Source organism: Rousettus aegyptiacus, unplaced genomic scaffold (genome assembly GCF_014176215.1).
Source record: "Rousettus aegyptiacus isolate mRouAeg1 unplaced genomic scaffold, mRouAeg1.p scaffold_m13_p_5, whole genome shotgun sequence".
NCBI lineage: Eukaryota > Metazoa > Chordata > Mammalia > Chiroptera > Pteropodidae > Rousettus > Rousettus aegyptiacus.
Window position 1 is genome coordinate 25,350,471 of NW_023416308.1, and position 16,949 is coordinate 25,367,419.

The 16,949-nt window shown below is 40.7% G+C and overlaps 1 protein-coding gene across 2 annotated transcripts; it reads left to right on the forward strand.

Annotated features, from left to right (window-relative positions):
* Nucleotides 1-344: 344 nt before the first annotated feature.
* DDX25 (DEAD-box helicase 25) lies at nucleotides 345-16,476 on the forward strand. 2 transcript variants are annotated; one of them, XM_016122663.2, is made up of 12 exons: nucleotides 345-467; nucleotides 1,066-1,132; nucleotides 1,397-1,438; nucleotides 1,918-2,053; nucleotides 3,225-3,317; nucleotides 3,430-3,532; nucleotides 5,070-5,184; nucleotides 6,108-6,285; nucleotides 11,951-12,188; nucleotides 13,584-13,746; nucleotides 14,721-14,909; nucleotides 16,187-16,476. In XM_016122663.2, the coding sequence occupies exons 1-12, from the start codon at nucleotides 405-407 to the stop codon at nucleotides 16,246-16,248; spliced, it is 1,449 nt and encodes a 482-aa protein (XP_015978149.2). In that variant the 5' UTR covers nucleotides 345-404; the 3' UTR covers nucleotides 16,249-16,476. The 2 variants fall into 2 exon arrangements, with proteins under 2 accessions (XP_015978149.2, XP_015978150.2); XM_016122664.2 differs by lacking the exons at nucleotides 345-467; nucleotides 1,066-1,132; nucleotides 1,397-1,438; nucleotides 1,918-2,053 and having other exon boundaries at nucleotides 3,225-3,330; nucleotides 16,187-16,395.
* Nucleotides 16,477-16,949: the final 473 nt, after the last annotated feature.

Sequence of the window (16,949 nt, forward strand, 5' to 3'; positions counted from 1 at the left end):
CCTCAGAGTCCCAAGACGCTGCAGGCTTAACAGAGGCCAGCTGTAGGCGAGAGTTCACTGCGACAGTGCCCCTCCCCAGCTTCCAACATCTGGCAGGGGTTGGGGGGCGGCTGGCCCTAAAGAGCAACCCAGCTGATGCACAAAGCTCTCCCGCGCCCCTCCTCCTCTCGCAGAGCTTCCTCCTCCCCTCGCACACCCGCTTTCCTCGCTGCACTCTCCCCTTTCCTCCGCTAGCTCTCCTCCCTCTGTCCACTCTTCTCCCGCGAGCCTGGCGCCTGCGCTCTGCCGCGGTGGGCGCAGCACGTGAGCCTGCTCGCTGAGGAAGCCCATTGGCCGCTGGGTGGGGCTGGGCCTGCCTCGGCGTGGCGGACGCACGTGCTGGGGCCGGAGCGGAGATCGCAGCCATGGCGTCGTTACTTTGGGAAGGCGACCCGAGGGCGGCAGAGAGCGAGCGGCTGAACAGCCACGTAACCGTCACTGACCGGGAAGGCAGAGGGACGGGGGCTAGGACAGCACTCCCAGGGGAATCTGCTGGGGGTGGGGAGCGGGGTGTCCAGTGGCGGAGGGGAGATGTAGCATGGCAAGGACTTGGAAAAGGGCCCTGGGAAAGGAGACCCCGAGAGAGCCAAGATTTTTGGTTTGAAGGGGCAAAATGAGGACACCTGGAAGTCCGTGGGAGGGAAAGCAGCTGGTAGTTCCAACCAGGCCCTGATTTGCTAGTCTCCCAGTATGACCATTAATCCTCAGCTAGTTTCCTTCCATCTGTCTACCAATGCGCTTTTCTATCCAACATCCCTGATTGCGTGTGACCCCCGAGGGCTGTCACATTTAGATTAGGGGCCTATAAAGAGGAATTGCGCCTACAGGGGCAGCAGAAAGTCTTCAGTTTTAGGATAATTCATACAGGAGACTTGGTCCTGAAAGGAGTCCGTTCATTCCTAACATTTCAAGGAAACAGTATTCAACTGGTCTTCCTTGCATCCCTTCCAGCCCCTGTTAGGGGTAGCACTGGGCTTCTTGAAGGCTTGCTTCCTAATATTGTTTGAAATTTGTGTCTTTCAATAGTTTTCAAACCTCACCCACCCCCGGAAGAACCTTCGAGGTATTAAGAATACTACGGTCCCAAACCTCGGTGAGTGTTATTAGGGTAAAGCAGATCAGCTTCATTTAATTAAAGACCATTGCCTCCCTCATGTCCTTGCCAACTGAAATACATTTGGCTTGCTTAATTTAACATTCGGGGCCGTCCACTACCTATTCAGTCTTTTACCGCACTGGACGACCCTTCCTGTCAGTGCACCCGGAAGAGTTGGGCAAGAGAAACTGGTATAAATACACTTTACTTTTCTGCATGGCATTTATCTTTACATTTATTGTTTCTTTTCCACCCTTTTAGATGATTCTATTGATAACACCAAAGAAGATGAAGAAGATGTAGGTAGGAGATAAATTCATTTGCATGTATCTTCCAGCATCCTGTTTCACTTAATCCTGACCTTCACAGTGTGAAGGTCAATCTCAATTGGAGAAGAACCGTCTTTGCTTCTATTTTCTTTATAAACAGTGAATACTAAATTAGGAGTGGGGCATAATTCTTTAGAGGAAGTTGAAATGGAATATACAGGAATAGTTTAAGAATTTTCAGCTGGCAAGGAAAAGTTTGCTCTGGTGGCAATGGATGTAGGCTTGCTTGAAGTTAGGGGCTGGTGTAGCAGTAGACATAAGAAATTGGATCCTCGTGAGGAAAAAAAAGGAATTCTCAGTGCTATGCCCTTCTTTCTGGAACCTTCTTTAGAAGAAAGATGAGAATAGGAGCAGTTGCTTGATATACATCTACTGATGGGAGGCAGATTAGGTGTCCTTCAGGAAGCCTGATTTTCCCCCTGCAATATCTCCTTTTTCATTTTGCTATTCTAGTGGATTTGGCAGCTAATTCACTGTTAAACAAGTTAATACGGCAATCCTTAGTAGAATCCAGTCACCGAGTTGAAGTCTTACAAAAAGATCCCAGCTCTCCACTCTACTCAGTGAAAACATTTGAAGAGCTGCGGCTGTGAGTATTTTTACTCTTATTGAAGGAAAATGCTGGAAAGCATAGCACAGAACAAACTAATCTGCTAATAATAAAAACCATCAGGGTCTCCTTTGTATTCTAATAGTCAGTATTAAAATGAGATGTGTACATTTTGCATGCAATTAAAATATAGCTCAAAGAGGAACAGTAGGATACTTGGCATTGTTCAGTAAATTGAGAACAGTTTCGATGATAAAATATCCTAATCTTGGTGTGTAAGGGGAATAGCTAAACCCGATACAGCCATATTGCCACTCTCCATCCCAGAACATAGATACGGGGACATTGATGACCCAAATACCCTTCTGTATCACCTTTAGATAAGTTACAAGCTTTTACCTTCATAATTATATTTTGTTTCAAATGGCATTAAAATGAATAATTTTCCCAAATGTGTTTGCATCTCCTAGGGATTTATCAGCCGACATTAAGGAAATGTATTTTATTGATACAAATAATAAAGGGAAAAAAATCAAAAATCCCAATGCCCAGACATTTTCTAAATGGAAGAAGTCAACCTGTGGCTAAAAGTTGGCTTCCAGTTATCTACCAATTAATCTGCCAATTAAGCACATCTAAAATATGCATGTCATTGAAGGTAGAAGTATTCCAGCCCATTTCACTTTGTCCTCTTTCTAACATCTATCATGAGACCCCAGGAAGGAAGCATTTAAAAATACTGGCTCAGAAGGACGTGGTAACTGTGTCCTCTGCTCCTAGAAAGACATGATAAAAGAATAATTGAAATAAAATTCTTCTCTGAAAATATCTGTGAAAACAGCAATGTTTATTGTTAAAAAGAATTAAATAATAAATCTCACTTAGTTTTCTGCTTATGTAGGAAATAAAACTCTTCATGGTATAGGGATATACTTCTATCAGATGAATTTTTTCTTTTTTGCTTAGTCCAATAGAAAGTTCAATGTTAGGCCCTTATTGTTGTCCTTAGCCTAGGCATATAGCATAGCTCATTATTTTGGTAGTCCACTATACGGGCATGACTGTACATGTTCAGGAGTTGAGATATAAATTATATATTTCTAAATATTACTTTTGAAGCTTGGTTGCAAAGTGGTTTAATTTAGAACTGCACCTTTCAAGTTTGTACTTATGAGGTTGTAAGTGTTTGATTTTTTTTTTTTTTTGACAGAAAGGAAGAGTTGCTAAAGGGGATATATGCAATGGGATTTAATAGGCCGTCCAAAATCCAAGAGATGGCTCTCCCTATGATGCTGGCATATCCGTGAGTTTCCAGGGTAGTGGTATTCCAACTTGGTTACTTTTAGTGTCTGTATTTAGTTTTTGCCCAGGCTCTTGTACACAGTTTATGCATAGTGGTTTTCTCTTTTCTACAGACCCCAGAATCTCATAGCTCAGAGCCAGTCTGGAACAGGAAAAACAGCTGCTTTTGTCTTGGCCATGCTAAGCAGAGTTAATGCCTTGGAATTGTTCCCACAGGTAAGGAAAAGTTGGAAGAGATAGGACTTCTTGCAATGCCAATGATATTTTAATAATAGGTGATATTACTGCAGTGACATGGTATTTACAATAGACATTTTTTCATAAAGTCATGGAGTGTTGGGCAGAAGTATGGGACAGTGATTGACAGCATAGGCTTTATAGTTTGACTAGTTCCAATCCTAGCCTAGTACTTACTAGCTGAATGTCTCAGGTGAGGTAGTAAATCTTACCAAGTTTGTTTCCTTATCTATAAAGATAACATCTATAACGGCACGGATCATAGTTGTTCTGTTCACCCTATATCTTAACACAGAGCACAGTGCCTGGCTTATAGAAACCACTCACTAAACACTGAATGAATGAATGAATGAATGAATGAATGAATACTTGTCTCATAGGATTCTTATGCAAATTAAATTAAATAGTGTATATTTTTAGCACTGTGCTTATTCTGGAGTGAGTACACATACTATATAACTTTAGGACTAGAAGATCCTCCAGGTCACCTCACTCATTTAGCGGAGGAGGAAACTGAGGCTTGGAGTGGGAGATGCTTCATGGAAGGTCACAGATGTCAGAGAGTGACAGAGATGTCAGTGAGCAGGAATGGAATCGTGCTTGCCATGCTTTTAGTCTAGATTCCACTCGTGGAAAGTATCTGGTGATCGTTCCCTTTCTCCAAACTATACTCAGCCACTCGTTTGACAAGCTGAGTACCCGAGTATTAGGTTCACTCAGTGCTTTGGCAAAAACGAGGATTCTCTCAGGAAGTTTACACTCTGATCCACAATATAAGCTGGGGACGTGGATGACTGATGCCAGGCATATGACATCTTGTGCTTTTTAAGACAAACTCAGTGAAGTTTGATATTATGAATAAAAATTCTTCAGGAAAATCTGTGTTTGAGAAATGTGTGTAAAAATTGTTTTTGGTACATTAGCCGTGTTTCCTTCTCCTTCTATCCCATACCCTAAGTGAAGCATTAAATGTCATCAGTTTCTCCCATCAGCATCTTCATTCATCAACAACCACCACTTAAAAAGGGGAGGAAGTAACACATGAAGAGTTGGAGGGAATATTCTGCCAGAGATGTATAAGGTGGATTGGGTCAAGCCGGGAGTGTTCTGGAAATAGGCAGACTTTTCATAGCTAGCAAGAGGTGATAGAGAGCACACTCAAGCTGTAATTTGTTTTGCATCCCCTCTCTTTTTGATTACCTGCTTCTTTACATCCATTATTCCCCCCCAAAAAAATGTTGACCAGTAACCTGTGTGTCTTCATAACCCTCTCAAGAGGATTATATAAAAGGTAGCTATTTATCCATCCTTCAGTCCCTTCTCCCTCCCCTCCTGTACTCAACATTTACCTCAGATTTATCAGCTGCTAAATTGTATTCTATTTAAAATACTTTATTTGACCAAAAATCTCGTTTCACTTCTGTGCCTTTCCCTACACAAATTTTAATTGTATTTCAAATTTGCATGATGGCTTGTAAGAACCCTTCTTTTTCCTGTCTCGCTCTCTATCTCACAGTGCCTCTGCCTGGCTCCTACTTATGAATTAGCTCTGCAGACTGGCCGTGTGGTTGAGCGGATGGGAAAGTTCTGTGTGGATGTTCAAGTGATGTACGCCATTCGAGGGAATCAAAGTATGTACCAGTAAGCCACTCTTGGTGGATTTCCTCAATCCTGACTTCACCACTAACAAGCTTCTCTGCTTTCTTATCTCTAAAATGGGGAATGTAATAGCACCTGGATCACAGAGTTGTTTTTAGAATGAAATTAAATTATACAGATACAATGGCTGACACATAATACAGACCCTTATTTCTGTCATTTTCACATCCTGTAAGAGGATGCTTTGATATATTCTTTTCTTTGAAACTCAGTTGTTTGGAAAAGAACAGCTTATACTGACTGTTTAGCTTTTTTATTAAAGTATTATGTGTATGGTTGGGAAAAAAATCTTTAAAACACCGATTAGGAGGTAAAAATTAAAGTTGTTCTTTCTTGTCCCCCAAAAACCTACTTTTAAAGATAGCTACAGATTTGTTAACAGGTTTTCGCTTCTGGGGAGGGGGGACTCATACACATACAAAATGTACATATATGTATTTGTTTTCTTAGCGTGTTTACAAAAACATGAGCTTTTTTGCCCCTTACTGTTCAGAAACTTACATGTTTTGGACATCTTTTCGGGTCAGTACATATAACCCCACTTCATTCTTTTGACTAGCTGCATAATATTCCACAGTTTATTTAATATAACTTATCGATAGACATTTTGGTGGCTTCCATTTGGGGAGGATTTGTAGGGTCCTTACACTGGTGCCAGTATTTCTGTAGTACAGCGGGATTGCTGCAGAGTGGCTTTTTAAATCAAATATGCAAGATATCATCATTATCATAAACCTAGAAACTTAGAGATTTATATCAAAACTGCAGAATCAAAAACCACAACAACCTCAGTGTTTGTACTTGGAAAGTCTTTAGGAAATGTGCTTTTGCTTAAGAATTCTGTGTAGCTGGCTGTTTGCATCTTAAGGAGCACTTCAAACCCTTTTCTCCCTAGTTCCCAGAGGCACTGACATCACCAAACAAATTATAATTGGCACTCCTGGGACTGTCCTAGATTGGTGTTTCAAGCGAAAATTAATTGATTTGACTAAGATTCGTGTATTTGTCCTGGATGAAGCAGATGTGATGATCGACACACAAGGATTCTCAGATCAAAGCATTCGCATTCAAAGGTAATCTTCACATTCATCATTTCCTCCTGGATCTTTTATCCAGATGAGAAATTTCATTCGTCGGTTGCTCTGAATTGTCTTTGCTGCTTAATTCCCCACTTCCTTTACCTTTAAAACAAATTTGGATTTTCACTGTTTCACCAGCTCCCAGACCTTCGGAGTGCTGCTGTTTTACTCCTCCCTCAAATTGTAGACTTTCTCGACTGTTTTACTTTCGCACCACAGACTTACAGATGAATCCATAGAGTAGGTCAACTCCAAATTTTTCCAATAGTTTTTTATATTTCAAGCAAAATTCTAAAGAGAATTTATTAAAATCCAATAAGGCTATTGGAAGGATACAGTGGATAGAGAACTAACTGGTGTAGAGAATACAATAACCCGAGATCCGGAGCCTAATGGTCTGCTCCCACCAGCACCTGCAATTTGCTAAATAAATCCTATCGTTGTCCTGGGCCTGCCTCTCAGGATCACCTGCAGGGCTGAAAATGACCGACTTCCAGCCCTAACCTGAGATTTATTGAATCAGAATTTCTGGGAGTGGGCTTTAGGAGTGAGTCAGTCTGTCACTTATTTTTAAATAAAGTATTTATACACTCCGTGTTAAATTCAAATAGTATTGACAGACTTGCAATGAAAAATAGGAATCCCCTGCTGCACACCTGAAAATATATCTCTGTTGTGATATTAACCTTCATGTCTTTAAATAATGTGCTCATACTACTATTTCCTGATGTACAGTCATTGTCTGCTGACTTCCAATTGGAGGAGGTAGGAATTAGTCCCTTTATATTACCACCTACTATCACTTTCTTATCCTTTCTGTTACCTTTCTGTGGTTATATCATAAGTGTGGTTACATTAACAGGCAGTATTGATACTATTATGATATTATAAATACTGTTCACTGATGAACAGCATATTATTAAAATTATGTTTTTCTTATACAGCTTTTTCCCCAGAAGTAACAATTGCCTATTTTCTTTTGTTTAGTTAGTATCACTGTGTAGGGACCTATAACTTTTCTCAACCTGTTTCATCATGTGTATCATATGTTATTGATATCTCCAAACAATCTAATATGATTTAAAAATCCATTGATTTCTTTTTTTTTCCCTCCCGAAGTTCTTTCATACTTCCTCTCTCCAGTTTCAGTCTGAACTGGTTGCTCTCCAGACCTGCTGCACATCTGTCATTACGGGTCTTCCTGTCCTCATTTACTGTTTGAATCTCTTGATTTCTGGGTTCTTGTTCTTATCGTTGGTTTACACAATATGCTGGAATGTTCTCTATTGGCTTCCTAAAATACAATGTATAAGAAATTCATTTTCTAGCCCCTGCTTATCTGAAAATGTCTTTATTGTACTTGTAAATTTGATCTTTTGATTGATGGTTTGCTGGGATGTGGACTTTCTCCCTGTAAATTCAGAGACAATATTGAAAACAAAAGGACTTAAAAAAAAAAAATCTGTAACGAATACTGTCAGTTTTCAGTGTTATCGCTGAAAAGTTTGATGTCATCCTAATCCCTAGACTTCTGTGTGTGATCTGTTTTTTTCTCTCCCGGGAATTCGGAAACTTCTCAATGATGTGCTTCAGTTCGGGTCTTTTTTTTTTTTTCACTTATTGTACTAGTCACACAGTGTACTTTTTTCATTCCCAAAACTTGTGCCTGTGAAATCTTGGAAAATTTCTTATGTTGTTCCTTTCCCTAACATGACCAACTTTTTAGAGAGCCAATCTGGGACACAGTCATAGCAGACAAAATGTTTATTTGAAATTATATATTTTATGTTTTTTTGTGATGTTCAGGCTATTTGAAGAAAACAACAGTAGAACTAGTTAACAGTATGAATTATGGCAATCACTAATAGTAGAACTAATTAAATCAATAATCTGTACGAAAAATGTAACTTTTATAATGTTTCATCTCTGATATAGCAATTTATTTTAATCTTTTTAAACTTGTATTGGATGCTTAAATTTTGCAGACTGTGCTGTTGTACATTCCTAAGATGCATAAATATAGAACTTTTTACAAGGAGAACATAAATACAATAAGACTAATTAAACAGATATTATCTATACTCAGAGACATGAAATAGTTGTGGAGAAACAGCACATCATTTCTGTTTTACTACAATCCTTTTCTCCATTCTCATCCACGATAATTTCCAAATTGTAGAAGGACATTTTTTTTGTCTCACACTTTAAAGTTATGATTTTATGGCAGGCCAGCACTTTAAATCTTTCCAATGGCCAGCAGCAATGGTCGTCCTATTAAATATGTATATCTATGGCAGCCTTCTTCCATTTCCATACAGCTAAAACTCTTATTAAGTGCTTCTACAAGTTTCGGGAAAACTAAAAAGTGACCCAAAACTTTGATAATGACAAGCTCAATATCACAGGTGAGCAAACTGTGCAGTTCTTTAGATGTATGTACAAAGTATGCAGGACATTTAGCTGGTAAGATCTTTTCCCTTTCTTTGATAAGAAGTTTATAAACTGAATGGCATCTGCCAGAATTTACATTGGTACTGCTGCACACGCAGATGGTTGAGCAAAGACTAGTTTATATTTAGATACGATTTCAATAGCCTCTGTTTTACATTTTCTGTGTATTATCAAAACTTCATAAAAGTCGAGATGGTTTGAACTCCCACTTTTCATATCCAAGAACCTGAGAGATAGGGGGAATGTTTTTTGTTGCTGTGATTTGACACATGATGATATTTTGCTTGCAACCTCTGAACCAGGAAATTTAACTTTACTCAGTTTAATGGAGCTATCAAGGGAAAGATGCAGTAATGCATGTCCCTTTGCATGGTGTGGTGTGGCCAAACTAATTCAGTGTCCACTGTTTCCAGCTGAGCACTGGTGTGTTTAGAGGAAGCCAAAAAAAACCTTTTAATTTAGAAGTATTTCCTGTGTCATCCTGAATTTTGAGCTTCAGTCTCCATATATGCTTTTCACATCCCCTTTCCAAATATTTGGTCTCAAATTCTTCCCTTCCTATGGTGCAGGATGCTCTGTTTTGGTTATTTACCTCTTTAACTCAGTTGTATGTGTCCTTCCATCTGTCATTAGCCTTCTTTTTCTTTTCTGTCTAGATCGTACTGGTATTGTTCTCCATTTTTCCCCCATGTTTTTCTGTTGTTGCATGATGGATGCAGTATGCTGCTATTGTCTCTGAGGGTATCAGTTATAGTACTTAAAAGTTTTTTATGTTCTCAATGTAGTCTCTGAACTATCTAAGTTTCCCTTTTGTTTGCTACAGTCTCTGGGCCTTTCCTCCTCACATCTGGTGATATATGGCTAGCCGTTCATAATCTAAGAGGAGGATCTAGAAAGCTTGTTGACAGCTCTGTGCATGTGGCGGGGCTTGTAATTTGGGAAGCTTTACTTTAAGATGATTGTCATCTGGAGCTCTTTAAGACTATAATGTCACTAATCTCCTTCCTGAGAGACACACTCTGTGGCTGGCCTTCTTGGGAACAGGGCAGGGCACTGGACTGGGACGGTTCTCCATTCGGTATGTGTTTTTCACTTGATTCCCTAGTTTTAGCTTTGTGCTTTCACCCTCACCTTCTGCTGAGGCTGGTTTCCCCAAGTCTGGAGTCTGCGCAGAATAAACCTCTTGTCTTCAGCTTCCACACACTTCGCTGCCTTGAGTAAGGTGGTGTTCACCTGCTGCTCATATGTATTTTCAGCCTATTTAAAACACTTTGGGCCACAGATCAAGCCAGATTCCTTTCTGGACATCTTTACCAATAAGTCAGTATGTCTATAAGTAACAGTGACTGACAGGCTCAGACCTCCAGGAAAGTTTCCATAGTCAAAAAGGGCTTTCTGCTCAAGAGAATATTAAGTTATTACTTAATATTAGAACATTTATGTTGGTTGGTCATCCCTTCATTGTTCAGCTCTCTTTGCTTAAAAAAGATAAAATCACTGCATTGTCCAATAGAAATATAAAACACGCCACATGTGTCATTTTAAATTTTCTACTAGCTATAGTAAAAAAATAAAATAAAATAAAATAAAATTTTGCTATATTTTATTTAACCCAATACATCAAAATTAGCTTTTCAACAAGCAGGCAATATAAAAATTATTCATGAAATAGTTGACATTCTTTTCTCATAGTAGGTCTTCAAAATCCAGTGTGTTCTACAGAGCAGCCCATGTTTGTTTCCTTATATAATTTGTATTAATTTTCTTTTTGAAACAAAATGACCCAGGCCTTGAGATACCAGTGCGAATGCCATCTTTTTTCCAGATGAAGGATTATGATACCACAGATGGCCAAGAGGCCCCAGCATGCTAATGTGGATAGTCCCTAGTGTTTTCTAACACACCAGCCCCATTTTCAGTCCTATCTCCCTAATTCTCTGGTGCCCGCAGGTCCCAGATTTCTCAGTGGACCTTTCCAGCATAGCTGTGTTTTTCATCCCCATTTCCACCTGAAGCACTCATATTGTAGCTTCGTCCACTTTCTCATTTACCACATTTTCCATCTTTGAAAAATGTATTGAAATACCTTATCTGCCCTTTTCTCCTCTTTTATTCTCTATATTTTTGTGGCTTCATATGTTTTTACCTTTTTATAATCGTATTGGCGGGATGTGGGATGTGGAAAGCCGAGGCGGTAGCACATGTAGACAGTCTACCACAGCTGACCTGAGTCTGTCAGGTTGTTATTTGAAAAGCTCCCCAGGTGATCCAGGCTCCAGGCTTAAAATCGTGTCTGAGAATCACTGGTCTGTAAGATTTTCCGCTCTGTTTCAGCACTAACAGCTTATTCTTCTAGGTGTCTGTCTTCTTGGAAGTGGTGATTTCTCTCTGGTCTCTCTTTTACTTTTTTTAATTAACTTTTTTTTTTTTTGATATATAAAATATATACAGAGAAACTCATGAATCATAAATAGCTGAGTGAATAATCACAAAGAGGCTGTGCTCAAGTAACAGTGACCCAGGTCAAGTAATGGAACTTCGCCTGCACCCCAGAAGTCCCCACCACCCCTCTCTTGTCACCAGCCCTTCTCTCATCCCCAGGGTTAACCTCTATCCTGACTGCTAATGTAGCTGTAGCTGTGTTTTGCCTGTTTGGGGACCATATATAAATGAGTTCAGTTTACACTTTCTATTTAGTAGCATTTTCCCCTCCAGCCCCCTTTTATTTATATCTGGGTTCTTCCCATTGCAAGTAAAGTTGGTTGTGGCTGCTGCTCTTTCCCTTCCGAGAAACAGAACCCCTGCCATGGAATGACCAGCCTGTTTCCTTCATCCCCATGGGACTCTGTGTGAGGCGATCACCGTAAAGACCATCTAGACTTTCACTCTTGGCTCCATGATTCTGCTACTCCTAAGGAGAAAAGTGTCCTGAAAACCTCAAACCCTCCAGAATACATATGTAAACTTTGCTCCTGAGCTCCTCATTCAGTGTAAGTATTTCCCCAAATTCTGTGTAGCCAGGAGGAGCAGGACACGTTGCTCTTTGCACAGAGGTGCAGCTCATCACAGGCACACCTCGCATGCTGATCCCTGGAGCAGGTGTGTGTGGAGCAGCCGATGGCAGTGGGCGTGAAGTGCCCGAAGCTGCCACTCTGGAGACTGGCAGATGTGGCAGTCGGTGACAGCCTTCTTCCCTTCCCTCTCACAGAGCTTTACCCTCTGAGTGCCAGATGCTCCTCTTCTCAGCAACCTTTGAGGACTCTGTGTGGAAGTTTGCAGAGCGAATTATTCCTGACCCCAATGTCATCAAGTTACGAAAAGAGGAGCTAACTCTCAACAACATTCGACAGTATTATGTGCTGTGCGGGAACAGGAAGGATAAGTACCAAGCTCTGTGCAACATTTATGGCGGCATCACCATTGGCCAGGCCATCATCTTCTGCCAGGTAACTCTGCCCAGGTTCATCTCTGCCGTGCTCAGATGTTTCTGCAGCTGGAGGTAGGGCGACAGTGATACTCACAGTGCCACGTAGCCAGGCACCACGCTCGGTCGGCACTTTTTGTGCAGTCTGTAGTTTAATCTTCAGAGCAACTCTGAGTAGCAATTACCTGTATTTTATGGGTGAAACGTAGAAAGGTTAAGTGATGGAATGGAGCGTCAGTGTGATGTTAAATGTAGCGCATCCTTATGTGAGGGGGGTGGCGTCTGACACCTTCCCATTCGGGTTGATGCGAGTGGTAGAGTTTTTGCAGATACCTCTTTTCTTTCTAATAATGTTAGCAGTCTCTGACTTTCCAAATATGTTTAGTTCTTAAAGTTGATTTAATTTATGGAAAAATCACCCTTCGTGCTTTCCCTTTCTTTTTTAAACCTCTCAATGTAGTGTAATGTAGTAGACGGAAATTTGACTTGGGAGTTTGGACACCAGGGTTCTAGCTACAGCTTTGCTTCCACTGGTGTGACCTTGAACCAAGTCATTTAACCTCTGGGTTTAAGATTCATTACTATAAAGTGAAGGAGTTGGAATGATGCCTGAAATAATACCAGCTTTAAAACTCTGCTTTGATGACTTCATTCTACTTGTACAAGGCAAAACTGCTTGGAACAGAACCCTTCTGCATTGTTCTTGTCCCATATTTTTTTTCTTGCTTTCATTAAAGTTCCCTCAAACACTGAAAAAAAAAAAAAAAAAACTGGGTTAAGAAATCTATTCCTAACTTACTTGGGTAAAGTAGCTACTGTTAACATCACCCAATTTTTGTTTTCATACTTCTTTTTTGCTATCTGACATTTTTCGTGTTCACAAATTGGTTTCATTTTCTCACTACCACGAGAGCAGGATGCCATCTGTCTCATTCACTTTCACATTCCCTGCTCTAGAACAGCTCCCGCCTGACACTTGCACAGCGCTGAAAACATAATTGTAGAATGAAAGAAAGCTCAGCTCTGCCTTTCACTAGCCATGTAACCTTGTTGTTGTTTAATGTTTAAAATGAAATTAGGTAGCTACTTCACCAGACTGTTGCATGTAAAGATTTTAGCAACCCGCCTGGCATACGTGGAGCACTCTTAGAGTGTCTGATCTTATAATTATGACATTGTCTCATTTTGTCATCATACACCATTTTATTAACTCTGTTTCTTGGCTGAGAAGCCAAAGCCCTGAGAAGTTGAGAAGATGTGACACTTAGAAGCACGTGGAGGAAGAATTCCATGCCACATTCTAGGTTTCCTCTAGGGCAGCCCCTCCTGGCTCCCACCCTGAGTACATGAGCTCTGCATACACAGCTGGTCTGCTTTAACTTGGGGTGCTGTGCTGGGTTTTGTTTTCTTAACGTAGACTCGTCGAAATGCCAAGTGGTTGACTGTGGAGATGATGCAGGATGGCCACCAAGTGTCCTTGTTAAGTGGAGAGCTGACTGTGGATCAGCGAGCTTCCATCATTCAGAGGTTTCGAGATGGGAAGGAGAAAGTTCTTATAACAACCAATGTCTGTGCTCGAGGTGTGTGTGTGTGTATGGGCCCGTGCATGTGTGTATTTAAAGTCAAGTTAAGGTATAATTTATATATGATAAAATTCATTTATTTAACTATATGGTTCAGTATATAGTAACAATGTAAAGTATGTAGTATATGATGAATTTCGACAAATATATATAGTCATGTAAACATCACTGTGATCAAAATACGGATCATTTCTATCTCCCCCCAGAATCATGTTTCTTTGCAGTCAGTCTCAGTAACCATTGGTCCCTGACAACTACGATCAGATTTCTGTCTCTATATTTTCTCTCTTCCAGATGCCATATAAATTAAATCATACAATTGGTAGCCTTTGTGTCTGAATTATTCCACTTGACATAATGCTTTTGAATTCATCAGTGCCATTACATATAGTCATGGTTCATTCTTTTTTGCTGAGTAGTATTCCATTGAATGGATGTACCACAATTAGTTCATCCATTCGCCAGCTGACGGACACTGGAGATGGATTCCAGTTTGAAAGCTGTAATAAACATTCATGTGTCGGTCTTATGTAGACATGTTTTCATTTCTCTTGGGTAAATAGGAATAGGATTTTGGGATCATATGATAAGTGTATGTTTAGCTTTATAAGAAACTGCAAAACTGTTTTCTGAAGGGGCTACACCATTTTTCCTTCCCATCAGCAATGTAGGAGAGTTTCAGTTGCTCAGCATCCTTGTCAGCACTTAGTATTGTCACTCTTTTTCATTTTAACCACACACAGTACGTATTTAGACTTCTGTAGAATTGGCTTCTACAGACTCTTACCCAGCATCATAGGCATGCGATGCAAGCAGACTGCCTGACTGAAGTGCCTCTTTCAGTTCTGTGAAGCCAGGTCTGATTTACATACTGTGTTTGTGAAATGAGAATTCCCTCGGCAAGTGTGGTTTTGAATAGCTGTGTCCTATGAAAGAAGTTGAAGGACCCTCCACTGCCTTTCTTCTTCCAGGGATTGATGTGAAGCAGGTCACGATTGTTGTGAACTTTGATCTCCCGGTGAACCAGTCAGAGGAGCCAGACTACGAGACCTACCTGCACCGCATAGGGCGGACAGGCCGCTTTGGGAAGAAAGGCCTCGCCTTCAACATGATCGAAGTGGATAAGTTGTCCCTGCTCATGAAGATCCAGGATCACTTCAGTAAGTAGCACCGTTCACAGTAGGAACTGCAGGCCTACTCACTTTGACAGTGATGAGGCGTGTCATGGACATCGAACCCAGAGATCTTGTGAAAGGATGGGAACAGGAGGCTTCTGCTTCACAGTGCCAGAGAGCCTACTGCGAGACAGTTGATTAATTTGCATATGGTTGTTAAAGAAAACATTTTTCAATCAAATGGAATTAATATGAGGTCAGAGTTATATGTTCTTGCTCATTCTGGGACCTGGAGCAGATTTTCATGTCTTATAAAGAACTGCCCTGAACAAAGTAATAAAGTCCTTGAAAATTATAATCTGCCCCCAGCTTCCTCTTTTATTTTCATTTTCCCTTCCTCTTGCTCCACCTTACCAAAGTGCTGAGGTCTGCTGCCCCTCCTCCAGCCCCCATCTAAACAAGGCAGGCTCTGATGACCTACCTGCTGGGGAGCTGGGGCTGGCAGGTTGCACTCTGATGGAGACTTTAAGGGTGACAGTAACCTGAGCCGTCTGCTTCTCAAATTACTCCAGGCCCGAAAGCATGGGTACGGCTGCGGAGCAAGGGAAGAAGAACCCTTGCATGACTCCAAATATATATTTCACCATTTAGGCCAGTGTTCCTTAACCTTTGTGGGAAGCAGTGGACACTCTGCCCGGGGACATGCACAGAGGCACATGTATACAATTTGGAATGTAATTTCAAAGGCTTGCAGAATGACCATAGAACATCTGTGGGCCCTTCAGGGAAGTCGATTAAGCGCCCTGTGTTAGGATGACTGAGGAGGTTGGTGGCAGGGTCGGGGCCAGCAGGATAAGAACCATTAAGGCCCACTGTTACTGTATGAGTTCCTAAAGACCTACTCGTGAGAAGTGACCTCTGGAGGAGCCTTAGTCCCACTCCCTGTTGTTGTCTCACCCCCCAACCCCCAATACACACCCACCTCACTCCTCCAGAGCACTGCAGGCCCCTTCCCAGCCCCTCACTTGCACTGTGGCCTGGCCTTTTTTCTGCCCCAAGGTATCTAGACATATATGTTGTATTATCTGGTACATTTGATGCTATTTCAGTTAGTCAATACCTTGATGCCACCCTCCCCTTACCTAATCTAGAGATGTTACTGTCTCAAGGTTTTCCACACAAGGTGTCACAGGAATACATATTCAAAGATGTCACTGTCTTCAGAAATTCAGAGTTGAACAGAATAAAATTCAGAGTTGGATGGGACTAAATTCCATGTGAGCCCTGGGATAAGACTGATTTATTCTCTTTTATTCTTTCAGATAGCAACATTAAGGAACTAGACCCCGAAGACATGGATGAAATTGAAAAGATTGAATATTGAAGAAAGAACTTTATCATTTGTGAAATTTTCTAATTTATGTGAGACTGTCCCAGTGAGGTTTGGAGGTAATTTTTTATGTTGAGGCTTTTTCAATGTGAAATTATTACATATGGCAAAATAAATGTCTCCTGATAGCCTTAGCTTAAAGACGTGAGGTCTTTTTGAAGCCAAATTGATGTGAAGCGCATGATCCTTGTGAATGAAAAGGCAACATTATTTCTTATTCTACTCTTTTTACAGGTAAACATCTTTGCATAGGCTGCTGGCACATTTTTGGATTTAATTTATAGAATCTGAGCAAATCATGCCTCTTGTAAATATCTTATCCTACCACAAGATGGCAGTAGGGCTTTACTGGTTTTGGAATTTGAGCTAGTAGAGCAAATGAAAAGCCACACATCTTCAGAGCTCACTAACAGCTTGCCCCTTCCAGCCACTGATGTCTTCCCTCCCTTCCCCTCCCCTCCCCACACAAGCATGCAAATCTGCACACACAGTCTTATGTGATAGTACAGGGTGAAACTTTTACAAAGTAAAATAATTTGGAAGAGAGAACGTTTTGCTTTTTAAATGTTTCAGCTGACGTACAGAATTTCAAAATGTGTTTTTTTTATTTTCTTCATGCTTTCAAATTAGAGAAGATTTAATCCATCATCAGGTACTTAATAGTCTCTGAAAATGTGGCTTTATTATAGGCAGTT

What these genes read in the sequence shown, in the direction of transcription:
- DDX25 (XM_016122663.2), top strand. Translation starts at nt 405, where the DNA reads ATGGCGTCGTTACTTTGGGAAGGCGACCCGAGGGCGGCAGAGAGCGAG. An exon ending in GCGAGCGGCTGAACAGCCAC is followed by an intron (nt 468 to 1,065) that starts GTAACCGTCACT and finishes GTCTTTCAATAG; the next exon opens with TTTTCAAACCTCACCCACCC. An exon ending in ACATTTGAAGAGCTGCGGCT is followed by an intron (nt 2,054 to 3,224) that starts GTGAGTATTTTT and finishes TTTTTTTGACAG; the next exon opens with AAAGGAAGAGTTGCTAAAGG.